General features: G+C 49.3%; 1 protein-coding gene across 5 annotated transcripts in view; it reads left to right on the top strand.

Annotated features, from left to right (window-relative positions):
* Positions 1 to 13,164, top strand: part of LOC119775214 (chloride channel protein 2-like) — an 83,723-nt gene that overhangs the window by 36,597 nt on the left and 33,962 nt on the right. For 3 of the 5 annotated variants that reach the window (XM_038273109.1, XM_038273108.1, XM_038273112.1), the window contains exons 3-9: positions 2,995 to 3,045; positions 8,202 to 8,333; positions 8,611 to 8,739; positions 9,593 to 9,726; positions 11,280 to 11,357; positions 12,305 to 12,383; positions 12,618 to 12,743. In XM_038273109.1, coding sequence (XP_038129037.1) covers positions 2,995 to 3,045; positions 8,202 to 8,333; positions 8,611 to 8,739; positions 9,593 to 9,726; positions 11,280 to 11,357; positions 12,305 to 12,383; positions 12,618 to 12,743 — 729 coding nt within the window. The remainder of the gene's footprint in view (positions 1 to 2,994; positions 3,046 to 8,201; positions 8,334 to 8,610; positions 8,740 to 9,592; positions 9,727 to 11,279; positions 11,358 to 12,304; positions 12,384 to 12,617; positions 12,744 to 13,164) is intronic. The other 2 variants (XM_038273111.1, XM_038273110.1) reach the window with 1 other exon arrangement.

Below are 13,164 nucleotides of genomic sequence, written 5' to 3'. Positions count from 1 at the left end.
TAGGACACAGGTAAGACACAGGTAGGGCACAGGTAGGGCATAGCTAGGGCAAAGGTAGGACACAGGTAGGGCACAGGTAGGGCACAGGTAGGACACAGGTAAGACACAGGTAGGGCACAGGTAGGGCACAGGTAGGGCAAAGGTAGGACATAGGTAGGGCACAGGTAGGGCACAGGTAGGACACAGGTAAGACACAGGTAGGGCACAGGTAGGGCATAGCTAGGGCAAAGGTAGGACACAGGTAGGGCACAGGTAAGGCACAGGTAGGAGACAGGTAGGGCACAGGTAGGGCACAGGTAGGACATAGGTAGGGCACAGGTACGGCACAGGTAGGGCACAGGTAGGACACAGGTAGGGCACAGGTAGGGCATAGCTAGGGCAAAGGTAGGACACAGGTAGGACACAGGTAGGGCACAGGTAAGGCACAGGTAGGGCACAGGTAGGACACAGGTAAGACACAGGTAGGGCACAGGTAGGGCACAGGTAGGGCATAGCTAGGGCAAAGGTAGGGCAAAGGTAGGGCACAGGTAAGACACAGGTAGGGCACAGGTAGGACATAGGTAGGACACAGGTAGGACATAGGTAGGGCACAGGTAGGGCACAGGTAGGACACAGGTAGGGCACAGGTAGGACACAGGTAGGGCACAGGTAGGACACAGGTAAGACACAGGTAGGGCACAGGTAGGACACAGGTAGGGCACAGGTAAGACACAGGTAGGGCACAGGTAGGGCACAGCTAGGGCATAGCTAGGGCAAAGGTAGGGCACAGGTAAGACACAGGTAGGGCACAGGTAGGACACAGGTAGGACACAGGTAGGACATAGCTAGGGCACAGGTAGGGCACAGGTAGGGCACAGGTAAAACACAGGTAGGGCACAGGTAGGGCACAGGTAGGACACAGGTAGGGCACAGGTAGGACACAGGTAGGGCACAGGTAGGGCACAGGTAGGACATAGGTAGGACACAGGTAGGGCACAGGTAAGGCACAGGTAGGGCACAGGTAGGGCATAGGTAGGGCACAGGTAGGGCACAGGTAGGGCACAGGTAGGGCACAGGTAGGGCAAAGGTAGGGCACAGGTAGGGCACAGGTAGGACACAGGTAGGGCATAGCTAGGGCACAGGTAGGACACAGGTAGGGCACAGGTAGGACATAGCTAGGGCACAGGTAGGGCACAGGTAAGACACAGGTAGGACATAGCTAGGGCACAGGTAGGACACAGGTAGGGCACAGGTAGGACACAGGTAGGACACAGGTAGGGCACAGGTAGGGCACAGGTAGGGCAAAGGTAGGGCACAGGTAGGACACAGGTAGGGCACAGGTAGGACACAGGTAGGGCATAGGTAGGACACAGGTAGGGCAAAGGTAGGGCACAGGTAGGACACAGGTAGGGCACAGGTAGGACACAGGTAGGGCATAGCTAGGGCACAGGTAAGACACAGGTAGGACAACGGTAGGACACAGGTAGGGCACAGGTAGGGCACAGGTAGGACATAGCTAGGGCACAGGTAGGGCACAGGTAAGACACAGGTAGGGCATAGCTAGGGCATAGCTAGGGCACAGGTAGGACACAGGTAGGGCACAGGTAGGACATAGGTAGGGCACAGGTAGGGCACAGGTAGGACACAGGTAAGACACAGGTAGGGCACAGGTAGGACACAGGTAGGGCACAGGTAGGACACAGGTAAGACACAGGTAGGGCACAGGTAGGGCACAGGTAGGACATAGGTAGGGCACAGGTAGGACACAGGTAGGGCACAGGTAGGACATAGGTAGGGCACAGGTAGGGCACAGGTAGGACACAGGTAAGACACAGGTAGGGCACAGGTAGGACACAGGTAGGACACAGGTAGGGCACAGGTAGGGCACAGGTAGGACACAGGTAGGACATAGCTAGGGCACAGGTAGGACACAGGTAGGGCACAGGTAGGACATAGGTAGGGCACAGGTAGGGCACAGGTAGGACACAGGTAAGACACAGGTAGGGCACAGGTAGGACACAGGTAGGGCACAGGTAGGGCACAGGTAGGACACAGGTAGGACATAGCTAGGGCACAGGTAGGACACAGGTAGGGCACAGGTAGGACATAGGTAGGGCACAGGTAGGGCACAGGTAGGACACAGGTAGGGCACAGGTAGGGCACAGGTAGGGCACAGGTAGGGCACAGGTAGGGCACAGGTAAGACACAGGTAGGGCACAGGTAGGGCACAGGTAGGGCACAGGTAGGACACAGGTAGGGCACAGGTAGGACACAGGTAGGGCACAGGTAGGGCACAGGTAGGGCACAGGTAGGGCACAGGTAGGGCACAGGTAGGGCACAGGTAAGACACAGGTAAGACACAGGTAGGGCACAGGTAGGGCACAGGTAGGGCACAGGTAGGGCACAGGTAGGACACAGGTAGGGCACAGGTAGGACACAGGTAAGACACAGGTAGGGCACAGGTAGGGCACAGGTAGGGCACAGGTAGGACACAGGTAGGGCACAGGTAGGACACAGGTAGGGCACAGGTAAGACACAGGTAGGGCACAGGTAGGGCACAGGTAAGACACAGGTAAGACACAGGTAGGGCACAGGTAGGGCACAGGTAGGACACAGGTAGGACACAGGTAGGGCACAGGTAGGGCACAGGTAGGGCACAGGTAGGACAGAGTTATTACTGTAATTCCCAGTTAACCCCCCCCCCCATCATATTTCCCAACCTTCCAGGTGAATGATATAAAAATAAAACACTGTATTGGAAGAAACACTTCAGTTTTGGAAGCCGGGGCTCTGCCCCTTCTCCTCCTCCTCCTCCTGCTCCTCCTCCTTCTCCTCCTCCTCCTCCTGCTCCTCCTCCTTCTCCTCCTTCTCCTCCTCCTCCTCCTTCTCCTCCTCCTCCTCCTCCTCCGGCTCCATCTTTCCTCTCTCCTCGTCGTAGAGCTGCTCTCAGGTTCTGCAGGGATCCTGTTTTCCTGCAGTGATGCTGCTGTTGGTAACGCTGTGTTTGTCCTCCAGGGTCAGGGTACCCGTACGTTCTGGAGGCTCCAGCTCAGGACTTTATCTCTGGTAAACAAACCGATCCTGGACTGACCCCCCGCCCCCCCCCCCCCCCCCCCCCCCTAACGGCTCCATCAATAATCTGAACTAAATGCTCATTGAGTGTCGCTGCTCTAATGCTTGCAAACCGTTTGCGGCGCTTTGTGATGTTTTAATCCTTCGTCATGAATAACCAGCAAAGCTCGGCAGACATCAGCAACCAGCTCCACCCGCCTCGATGGCGCTGCTCCTCCTCGGTGGAGTCTACGCCTCCATAACGGGCTGACTGTTTAAGGAATTGATTTTGTGGGCCCAGAGCATGATGCAGCCTCCTCATTCAGCGCCATCTGTCCTGTTGATCAGCTCCGTCATGCAGAAAGTGATTCTGAGGCTCAGAAGTCAAAGTGGGCGGGGCAACAGAGTTCCTGCATTTTTCAGCCACTTATTTGATTTTATTAGATTTTGTTCATTTTTTTCCACGTGTGTTTTTCTTTAACCTGATAAAATGTGTAAAAGCTGGTAAGGAAAATCTGCAGGAAACATCATCCTGCTTTTCTTCTGTCTGCATGTCGCTGATTTTAAACGGTTTATCATCCGTCAGTATTTAGGGTGTGAAGGAGAGAGCAGGTGCTGGAAATGCTGAGGCTCGTTACTGTAGGTCTGGAAGTGGAAATGATCAGCCTGCCATGTCTGCAGAGGACTGCAGAACGAAAGCGCTGACTCTGCGATGGCAGAACATGTTTGGGTTCAGAAGGAGGGATAATAAAAGGGAAAGATGGAGAAAAGAACAGAGCAGCAATGGATGGTTTGGAAAGAGGTGGAAGAGTTCATGCAGGGACGTCTGGATGGACGTCTGCAGATGGAAGAGCAGCGTCAGTGGAAGCTGCATCCTGGAGCTTTTCATTTCCTGTGAAGGAACATCAGAACCAAAAGTCTGATTCTGTTCATAAATGACAGAAAGCAGCAGGTGTGGTTAAAGCTGCATACGACGTTAAGAGCATGCCGGAGAGGAGCAACTCAGCAGTGACCAGATGAGTCTGAGGGAAGGACTGAGAAATAAATACCTAGAAGTTACCACCCACCTCTGATTCTAATGAAGGAAGAAAACGTTTCCTGATCGTCCTGGAAGATCTGAGCCTGCAGGCTGAGCCACAGAACCAGAGCTGCTCCAACAGAACCTCCTCTGCCAACCAGGATGACGTGTTTGAACGGTGGAGAGAAAATAAAACAGCAAAAATAGAGACCGAGTTCATCCTAGAAGTCTGCTTTCACTCCTGGAGGAGATGCTCAATAGCAGGTGTGGGCGGCCCCACACTCGCCCTACAGTTCCCTGATTAGAGGCGACGGGGCCCCAGATATCCTGAGGGACCCCAGATCACTGAGACATGGGGACACCCACTAAAGAAGGACAGATTAGGGACAAATATTTCAGTACAACATCCTGAGTTGATAAAGTGGTCCAGAGGAATTATTACTGTTAATTAATGGGCATTATCCATAACAACTAAAAAATAATGAATAAATACATAAAAACATCAGTATAGATTTTTCCACCTGTATTATTATTTTTTCTTACACATTAAATTTACATTCCTCTTTGTTTTATTTCTATCAGGTTACTGAATAAAAATAACTGAACAGAGATGTAGATCTATCATTACCAGACAGGGTATGTCGATGCTAACTGTGAGCTAGCTCTATGTTTTTACATTAGTCTAATCAACCAATCAGTGCTGATCAGAGCTTTAAACAGGCGCTTCTGGTTCCTCTCAGAGGAATGTTAGAACTTTTTGGCTCAGAAAGCTTCTCTAGCTACCATGCTAACCGCTAGCATGTCCTGGCTCAGAAAGCTTTTCTAGCTACCATACTAACCGCTAGCACGTCCTGGCTCAGAAAGCTTCTCTAGCTACCATACTAACTGCTAGCATGTCCTGGCTCAGAAAGCTTCTCTAGCTACCATACTAACTGCTAGCATGTCCTGGCTCAGAAAGCTTCTCTAGCTACCATGCTAACTGCTAGCATGTCCTGGCTCAGAAAGCTTCTCTAGCTACCATGCTAACTGCTAGCATGTCCTGGCTCAAAAAGCTTCTCTAGCTACCATGCTAACTGCTAGCATGTCCTGGCTCAGAAAGCTTTTCTAGCTACCATACTAACCGCTAGCATGTCCTGGCTCAGAAAGCTTCTCTAGCTACCATGCTAACTGCTAGCATGTCCTGTTCCAACCGTTTAGCATAGTCCATCAGCGTCTCCTCCTTAGCAGAGAAGTTTTGCTGCTCCTCCTCTTCCCCTTCTCCTGCTTTTTCATCACGTTGCTTTGAGGTGCTAACTAGCTTAGCCCTAGCTTACTAGGCTAACTAGCTTAGCCCTAGCTTACTAGGCCAGACATTCCAAGTCTCCTGGAAGTTCAGGGAGTCTCCCTGATATCGATAGTTGTTCACGGATGCCAGCAGGCAGGATAAATAATCCAGGATTTCATGTGCGGATTAGAACTGCTGTGATTTCGCAGACAACAGAGAGCGGGGTGTGAGGAGGAGGTGCTGGTGAAACCTGTGCAGCGTTTCTGTCCAAAGCGATGCTCTGATCAACCAGCGTTCCAGGCGACTGGTTGATCAGAGAGCTGATTGGATCGATAAGTTTCTCTGGTTCCTCTCTGGCAGTCGCCTAGTTACCACTGAAAGCAGTGCATCCTGGGAAACGGCAGAGGTTCAATCCTCCAGTAAAAAAATATAGGACTAGTTTTACAGCAGAATATACTAAAGTATATCCACGTCTAGTAAAGGGGAGGAACAGTGGCGGATCTAGACCAAATGGACCAGGGGGCCAGCAGGGGGCCAGAGTGTTTTCATGGGGGCCCAGAAAAGCATGAAATAAAAAACGAGCAAGGAATTCAAATATATTAAAAAAAGATGCATGAAGGGACATTTCTTTTCTATAAGGTTAAATAAAAATTCTATTTATTATGAGGTCAATATACATTTATAATTTAGGAATTTTAAATATTTTTGACCTAATTTAAGTAAAAAATACCCTTTTCTATAAAATTTGACTTAGAACTCAAGAAAACTGTTAAATTCATCTGTAAAAATTGGAGCATTTTTTTCTATTAAAAACATATAATAGATAAAAACTGGGATCCTATGTCAGTCCCACTGAAGCTTTCTTTTTGTTTTTGAATAATTAGTGAAACAGAATTTGTAAAGAAAAACAATGAAATAGATCCAAAGGAGCCATCAGTAACCATGTCTGTTCCAGCGCAGATCATCATTATTATGTCTTCAGAACGAGGCCCTTACAGGGGCAGTGGCCCCCGTTGGCCCCTGTCTAGAACCGGCACTGTATGCTGCAGTCCCATTAAAACAGATCAGCTGATGGTCAGGCTGCATTGAAAAGGGTTCAGGTTGATTTTATCAGGAGGAAAAATCAGGGAATGATTGGATGCACTGCGTAACCATGGCAACCGCAATGAGCCTCAGCAGGTTAGTGGGAGGGAGGGGAAGGAGAGAGGAGGTGGGCAAAGGGAGGGGAAGGAGGGAGGAGGCAGAGAGGGGAGATTAAAGCCACGTTAGAGGGTGACGAAAAAAAATGTAGGGGGGGGGGGTTCCATGGGGTGAGTGGGGGGGTCAGGTGGGAAGGAGCAAGCAGCTTATTGCAACGATTGCAATGACATGAAGAAAACGTAACGCAGCATAAAGGCAGCAGCAGTGAAAAGAGGCAGCATGATGCTGTGGGCTGGTTTTCTCCACCAGGACCAGGAAGCTGATCCCACTGCGGCTGTTTCCATGGAAACGCTCGGTTTATTAATCCATCCAATATGGAGGAGCGAACCTGAAAATCCTTTAGAGGAGAAGTTTTCCTCGCAGACTGAAGGTGTTTTTGTTCTCCAGTGACGGCGGCTCGTTGGTCCGTTACGCCTCCACTGGTTAACCAGCCATCAGCTGCTACTAACCAGCATGTCTGGTTCTAACGTCTCTAAACTGGATGCAGTCGGATGTTTCCCAGCAGGATGCAGAATGATGGCGTCTGCTCGTTAGCCTCCTCATTAACCCTTTCATTCAGGTAACCTACCTGTTAGATGCTTTCTTCTTCTATGCTGTGCTAAACCATGAGGAGCGGTTCTAGGATTCTATATCCAAAACAAATCTAGAAAACATACCTCAATATTTAGGAATTATTTTGGCTTCATATTTTTTTTTTTTAGTGGAACAAAATGTTAAAAGAAAGTCTGTTTTTTGATAGATTTTGTGTCTTTTCTTTAGAAATAATTAAATTTGGCTTCATGTTTTATTGCATAACAAGTTATTCGTAACATAACGATGTAAACAACAATGGAAATTTGTTAAAAATCAAATATTATCCAGAGACGTAAACGTCTGAACGGTTTAACTGCTGGTTCTCTGACATCATTCCAGCTGTTTGGAGCAGCTGGTTGCCTCATGCTGTTTCTCCTTTTCCTGCTTCTCCTATCTGGAAGCGTTGCCTAGCAACAGCTGGACGCCATCCGCTGCTTTTTTCTCAGGTAGAAAACCTGACATGAATTAGTCGCCTGGTTCTGATCTCAGGTGTTTATCTGTTAATGTTCATTAAATAATAATAATTAAGTTTTATTGATTTATTGAATTCCCTCAGTGAGCAGTGGGCTGCCGTTGTGCGGGGGGGGGGGAATAAGGGTGTTGCTCAGGGACCCAGAGGGATGGCAGAGCCTCTCACTGCATCATTAGTTCTTATTTTCTCGGATTGAGCCTGAATGTTTCCTCAGGAAGTTTCCATACGAACTCGTCGCTGCTCCTCGAAACGCCAAATTCCAAAGAATGTTAATGAAAGTTTCTGGGGTTTGAATAGTTGGTATCTGAGACACGCTGCCCCCTGATGGGTGGGAGGACAAATCAGGGACGTTTATTTCTTCTCCAGTCTTAGAAACCTTCATTTAATTCCTTTAGCGTTAGGCTGGCTAAACGGCGGCGTATTTTAGGGAAACTTCCTGTTCTGATGCAGCGGACCTTTCTGACCGCCTGGTAGACGGTGTCCTTCATCAGGCCACAGGTGAAGCTACAGGCCAGCAGAACCTCAGATGTTCGGGTCGGTTCTGACTGCTGCAACGGTTTAGGTTCTGGTTGCTCCGGTTTCCATGATCGACCTAAGCTGCGGCTGACGCTGCTCCGCTAACATGTCCTCTTTGCTTCCTGCAGTCTGCACAGTTCGTTGCCAGAAGTTCCTGATCTCACGGGTCGGGGAGGACTGGATCTTCCTGATCCTGCTGGGACTGGTCATGGCGCTGGTCAGCTGGGCGGTGGACTTCTGCATCGCCATCTGCCTCCAAGGTGAGACCAGAGAGGAGGAGCAGACTGACCCACCGTGGTCAACGTCATCAGATAGATCAGATATCAGACTGGATCAGGATGCTGTTCTGAAAGAGAGGAGGTGGAAGGCAGACGGAGAGATCAGGGAGAAGGAGGGGGGGCAGAGGGAAAGAGAGAGCCGGTCATTAATCGAACCAGGACCCCCACCCCCACCTCCTACTTCTCTGCTTGTTCTCTCCGTCTCACTCTAGGTGCTCTAGTTCTGCTTTTAACTCACCTGCTTTGCCTCCCTCCACAGCACAGAAGTGGATGTATGGTGGTCTGGACAGCAACGTGTTCCTGCAGTACCTGGCCTGGGTCACCTACCCGGTGGTCCTGATCACCTTCTCTGCTGGCTTCACTCAGATCTTGGCCCCCCAGGCTGTAGGTAAGGACAGACTAACCAGACTGGATCCATTCCTGATGTTGATCAAACTCATTTATTTACCAGTTTATATCCGACCCATCGGGTTAGGGGGTCAGGGAGTCAGGGGTTAGGGGGTCAGGGGTTAGGGGGTCAGGGGTTAGGGGTCAGGGAGTTAGGGGTCAGGGAGTCAGGGGTCAGGGTTTAGGGTGGACACACGTCTTCAGAAGAACCGAGTGAAGTTCCAGGGGCCTCTGGTCCATATCTGTGGCTGCTGAGATCCAGAGTCCCCTAATGGGACCTTTGACCTTGGTGATGGTTCCCAGTTCCACCTCCAGGAACATCTGGACAGACCAGCTTTTGGTGGGGATGTTCTTCCAGATCCAACCTTTGCCGCGTGTCTCAGCAGTGTTGGGTTGGGTTAAAGTTACTCGTTACTTATCCAGAGAGGTAACTGAGTTAGTAACTTGGTTACTGCTCAATGAAAGTAACTAGTTCCTTTTTGTGTAAAATGTGGAAAACTTTCCTGTTTCTTAGGAATGAAAGTAGAAGCAGAGATATCAGCTGACCTGATTGAAAGGTGCACATCTGGAAACATCTGGAAACATCTGGAAACATCTTAAACTAATCTGAAGTGTTTGGCTGTGTCAGTTAATGAGTCACTGTTTGCATCAAGACTGCATCTCAGCTGACATGTCTGCAGACATCCAGATGTTATCAAACCAGGTTTAGGTCCAGACTATAGCTGGACTCAGACCTGCTGAGTCTCACCTGTTCTTCCGGAGTTCCTTCTGCCTGCTACTGGTGGCACTGGTTCTACTGGTGATCCAGATGTGGATCCGTAGACGTCACTAAGCTCCTCCTCTTCCTCCTGCAGGTTCAGGGATCCCTGAGATGAAGACCATCCTGAGGGGGGTGGTGCTGAAGGAGTACCTCACCTTCAAAACCTTTGTGGCCAAAGTCATCGGGCTCACCTGCTCCCTGGGCAGCGGCATGCCTCTGGGCAAGGAGGTAACGGAACGGGTCGGCCCGCAGAGCGGAACCGCTGCTGCTGCTGCACGGCTCTGAAGGCTGCTCTGTCATGCTGAGGGACTCCCAGCACAACGCCTTCACCTGAGGACAGACGTCCAGCCTCCGCCGCATTAACTAATGCCTTAATGCATCAACGCATTAGTTAATGGGTTAGTTAGTTGGTTAGGTTGGTGGTTAGGAGTTAGTTAGATGGGTAGTTAGTTGGTTAGGCTGGTAGCTAGGTAGGTGGATAGTTGGTTGGTTAGGTTGGTAGTTAGGAGTTAGTTAGATGGGTAGTTAGTTGGTTAGGCTGGTAGCTAGGTAGGTGGATAGTTGGTTGGTTAGGTTGGTAGCTAGGTAGGTGGATAGTTGGTTGGTTAGCTTGGTAGTTAGGAGTTAGTTAGATGGGTAGTTAGTTGGTTAGGCTGGTAGCTAGGTAGGTGGATAGTTGGTTGGTTAGGTTGGTGGTTAGGTAGATGTGTAGTTGGTTGGTTAGGTTGGTAGTTAGGAGTTAGTTAGATGGGTAGTTGGTTGGTTAGGTTGATGGTTAGGTAGATGGGTAGTTGGTTGGTTAGGCTGGTAGCTAGGTAGGTGGATAGTTGGTTGGTTAGGTTGGTAGTTATGAGTTAGTTAGATTGGTAGTTGGTTGGTTAGGTTGGTAGTTAGGTAGATGGATAGTTGGATGGTTAGGTTGGTAGTTAGGTAGATGGGTAGTTGGTTGGTTAGGCTGGTAGTTAGGTAGGTGGATAGTTGGTTGGTTAGGTTGGTAGTTAGGAGTTAGTTAGATGGGTAGTCGGTTGGTTAGGTTGGTGGTTAGGTAGATGGGTAGTTGGTTAGTTAGGTTGGTGGTTAGGTAGGTGGATAGTTGGTTGGTTAGGTTGGTAGTTAGGAGTTAGTTAGATGGGTAGTCGGTTGGTTAGGTTGGTGGTTAGGTAGGTGGATAGTTGGTAGGTTAGGCTGGTAGTTAGTTAGATGGGTAATTGGTGGTTAGGTTGGTAGTTAGTTAGATGGGTAATTGGTGGTTAGGTTGGTAGTTAGGTAGGTGGGTAGTTGGTTGGTTAGGCTGGTAGTTAGGTAGGTGGATAGTTGGTTGGTTAGGTTGGTAGTTAGGAGTTAGTTAGATGGGTAGTCGGTTGGTTAGGTTGGTGGTTAGGTAGATGGGTAGTTGGTTGGTTAGGTTGGTGGTTAGGTAGGTGGATAGTTGGTTGGTTAGGTTGGTAGTTAGGAGTTAGTTAGATGGGTAGTCGGTTGGTTAGGTTGGTGGTTAGGTAGGTGGATAGTTGGTAGGTTAGGCTGGTAGTTAGTTAGATGGGTAATTGGTGGTTAGGTTGGTAGTTAGGTAGGTGGGTAGTTGGTTGGTTAGGTTGGTGGTTAGGTAGGTGGGTAGTTGGTTGGTTAGGTTGGTTATTAGGTAAAAGGTCCCCCCCTGCAGCATCCGTAGTCCAGATTATCATCTGGCCAGTAATCCTGTGGTTTGATGATGTGTTTTTGTTTCTCTCAGAACAAACCAAAGTACCGTTTAACCGTCTCCCACCTTCTGTTTGCTCCTGCAGGGTCCCTTCGTTCACATCGCCAGCCTGTGTGCTGCTCTGCTCAGCAAGTTCATGTCTCTGTTTGGAGGAATCTATGAGGTGAATTTCTATCAGTGGACCTTTAATGGCAGAGATCTGCAAAACGATCCAGACGCCTCAGCTCCGTCCGTTTGTCTCCATGTCCCTGGATTTAGATTTAGAGTAAAAAACTGAACAATCTGATTGCATGTTTATACATCTCTGCTTATATCATAAACATTAGATCAATTACTGAGCTGCTTACATCATGATTAAACATTAAATGCTCCCCCCACCCGCCACCACCACCTCTGTGGAGGACGTGTTGGACCTGATTCCATAATGTGTTTCTCATCCTTTCTTCTCTGCCTCTTTAACTCTCTCTCTTCTGCTACCTGAAGGAGCCGGGTCTAGTAGGGATTAAGGTAACCCGGCTGCTCCTTTCCCAGCATGCTTTGCTTCATTTCCTTTGTCGAATCATTGAAACATTGAAAACCTGCAGCCCTGGTCTAGACTTTGATTAGGCCAGGTTCTCATTGTGCTGCTAGAAGGTGAACCTCCCATCAGCCCGCTTTGGTTTGGTCCTCATGGCCCCGCTGCTTCCTGGCCGACTGAAACTTAACCGTTTGTGTTAAGTAACTTTTTAAGAGGGTGAATACTTTTGCAAGGCACCATAGTTTGATCTTCTATTGAGGTGTTTGCTGTGTAGCTGTCAGAGGAAGCAAAGCATGATGGGATTCAGGCCTCAGGATTTCAGTCTCCTGGGAACAGGAGGTCATCAGACTCCTGCAGGGAGGCGCCTTGATGCACCTAATCCTGCAGGAGCTCTGGGTGGACCTCCTCCCCTGGAATAAACACACTTTATATATGATTAGGAGAAATCCTTAAAGTTTAGATCAAACTGACCTGATTTGATCAAATCTTTTCCAGATGTAATGTAATGTTCTAAATGTTAAATTATTTCTGTCTTTCATTAGTTTTCTTGTCATTAACTGTGAAATGCGGCTTGTTTTGTGTCTGCGTTCCAGAATGAGTCGAGGAACATCGAGATGCTGGCGGCAGCGTGTGCGGTGGGAGTGGGGTGCTGCTTCGCCGCCCCCATCGGAGGTTAGTCTCCAGATAAGGATGACGGAAATAAAAAACAGACATTCACCAAATGTTCCTGGGAAATATCATAATCCATAGATCTAGAAGTAAAAGATTTACAAACATGATCATCATTTAGATACAGGAATCCTGTTTCTGATGGTAACTGATGGAAAGCATGTTGAGGTTAAAGTCATGATCAGAGGCGTGTCTTCAGGAACATGAGGAAGTCAGTGTTCCCTTCTGATGTTACAGGTGTGCTCTTCAGCATCGAAGTAACTTCCACCTTCTTTGCTGTGAGGAACTACTGGAGAGGATTCTTTGCTGCCACCTTCAGCGCCTTCATCTTCAGAGTGCTGGCTGTGTGGAACCGAGACGAAGGTGATTGATCCTGATCTACCTGTCCGTTGGAACGTTCCAACTGTCCATGGGAACGTTCCAACTGTCCGTGGGAACGTTCCAACTGTCCGTGGGAACGTTCCAACTGTCCGTGGGAAGATTCCGGCTGTCCGTGGGAACGTTCCGGCAGTCAATGGGAACGTTCCAACTGTCCGTGGGAACGTTCCAACTGTCCGTGGGAATGTTCCAACTGTCCGTGGGAACGTTCCAACTGTCCGTGGGAAGATTCCAGCTGTCAGTGGGAACGTTCCGGCTGTCAATGGGAACGTTCCGGCTGTCAGTGGGAACGTTCCGGCAGTCAATGGGAACGTTCCGGCTGTCAATGGGAACGTTCCGGCTGTCAGTGGGAACGTTCCAGCTGTCAGTGGGAAGATTCCAGCTGTCAGTGGGAACGTTCCGGCGG

This window comes from Cyprinodon tularosa, unplaced genomic scaffold (genome assembly GCF_016077235.1).
Source record: "Cyprinodon tularosa strain WSP-4 unplaced genomic scaffold, ASM1607723v1 ctg859, whole genome shotgun sequence".
Lineage (NCBI taxonomy): Eukaryota > Metazoa > Chordata > Actinopteri > Cyprinodontiformes > Cyprinodontidae > Cyprinodon > Cyprinodon tularosa.
Note: the sequence above shows the minus strand (reverse complement) of the source record. Positions and strands in the feature narration are given on the sequence as shown.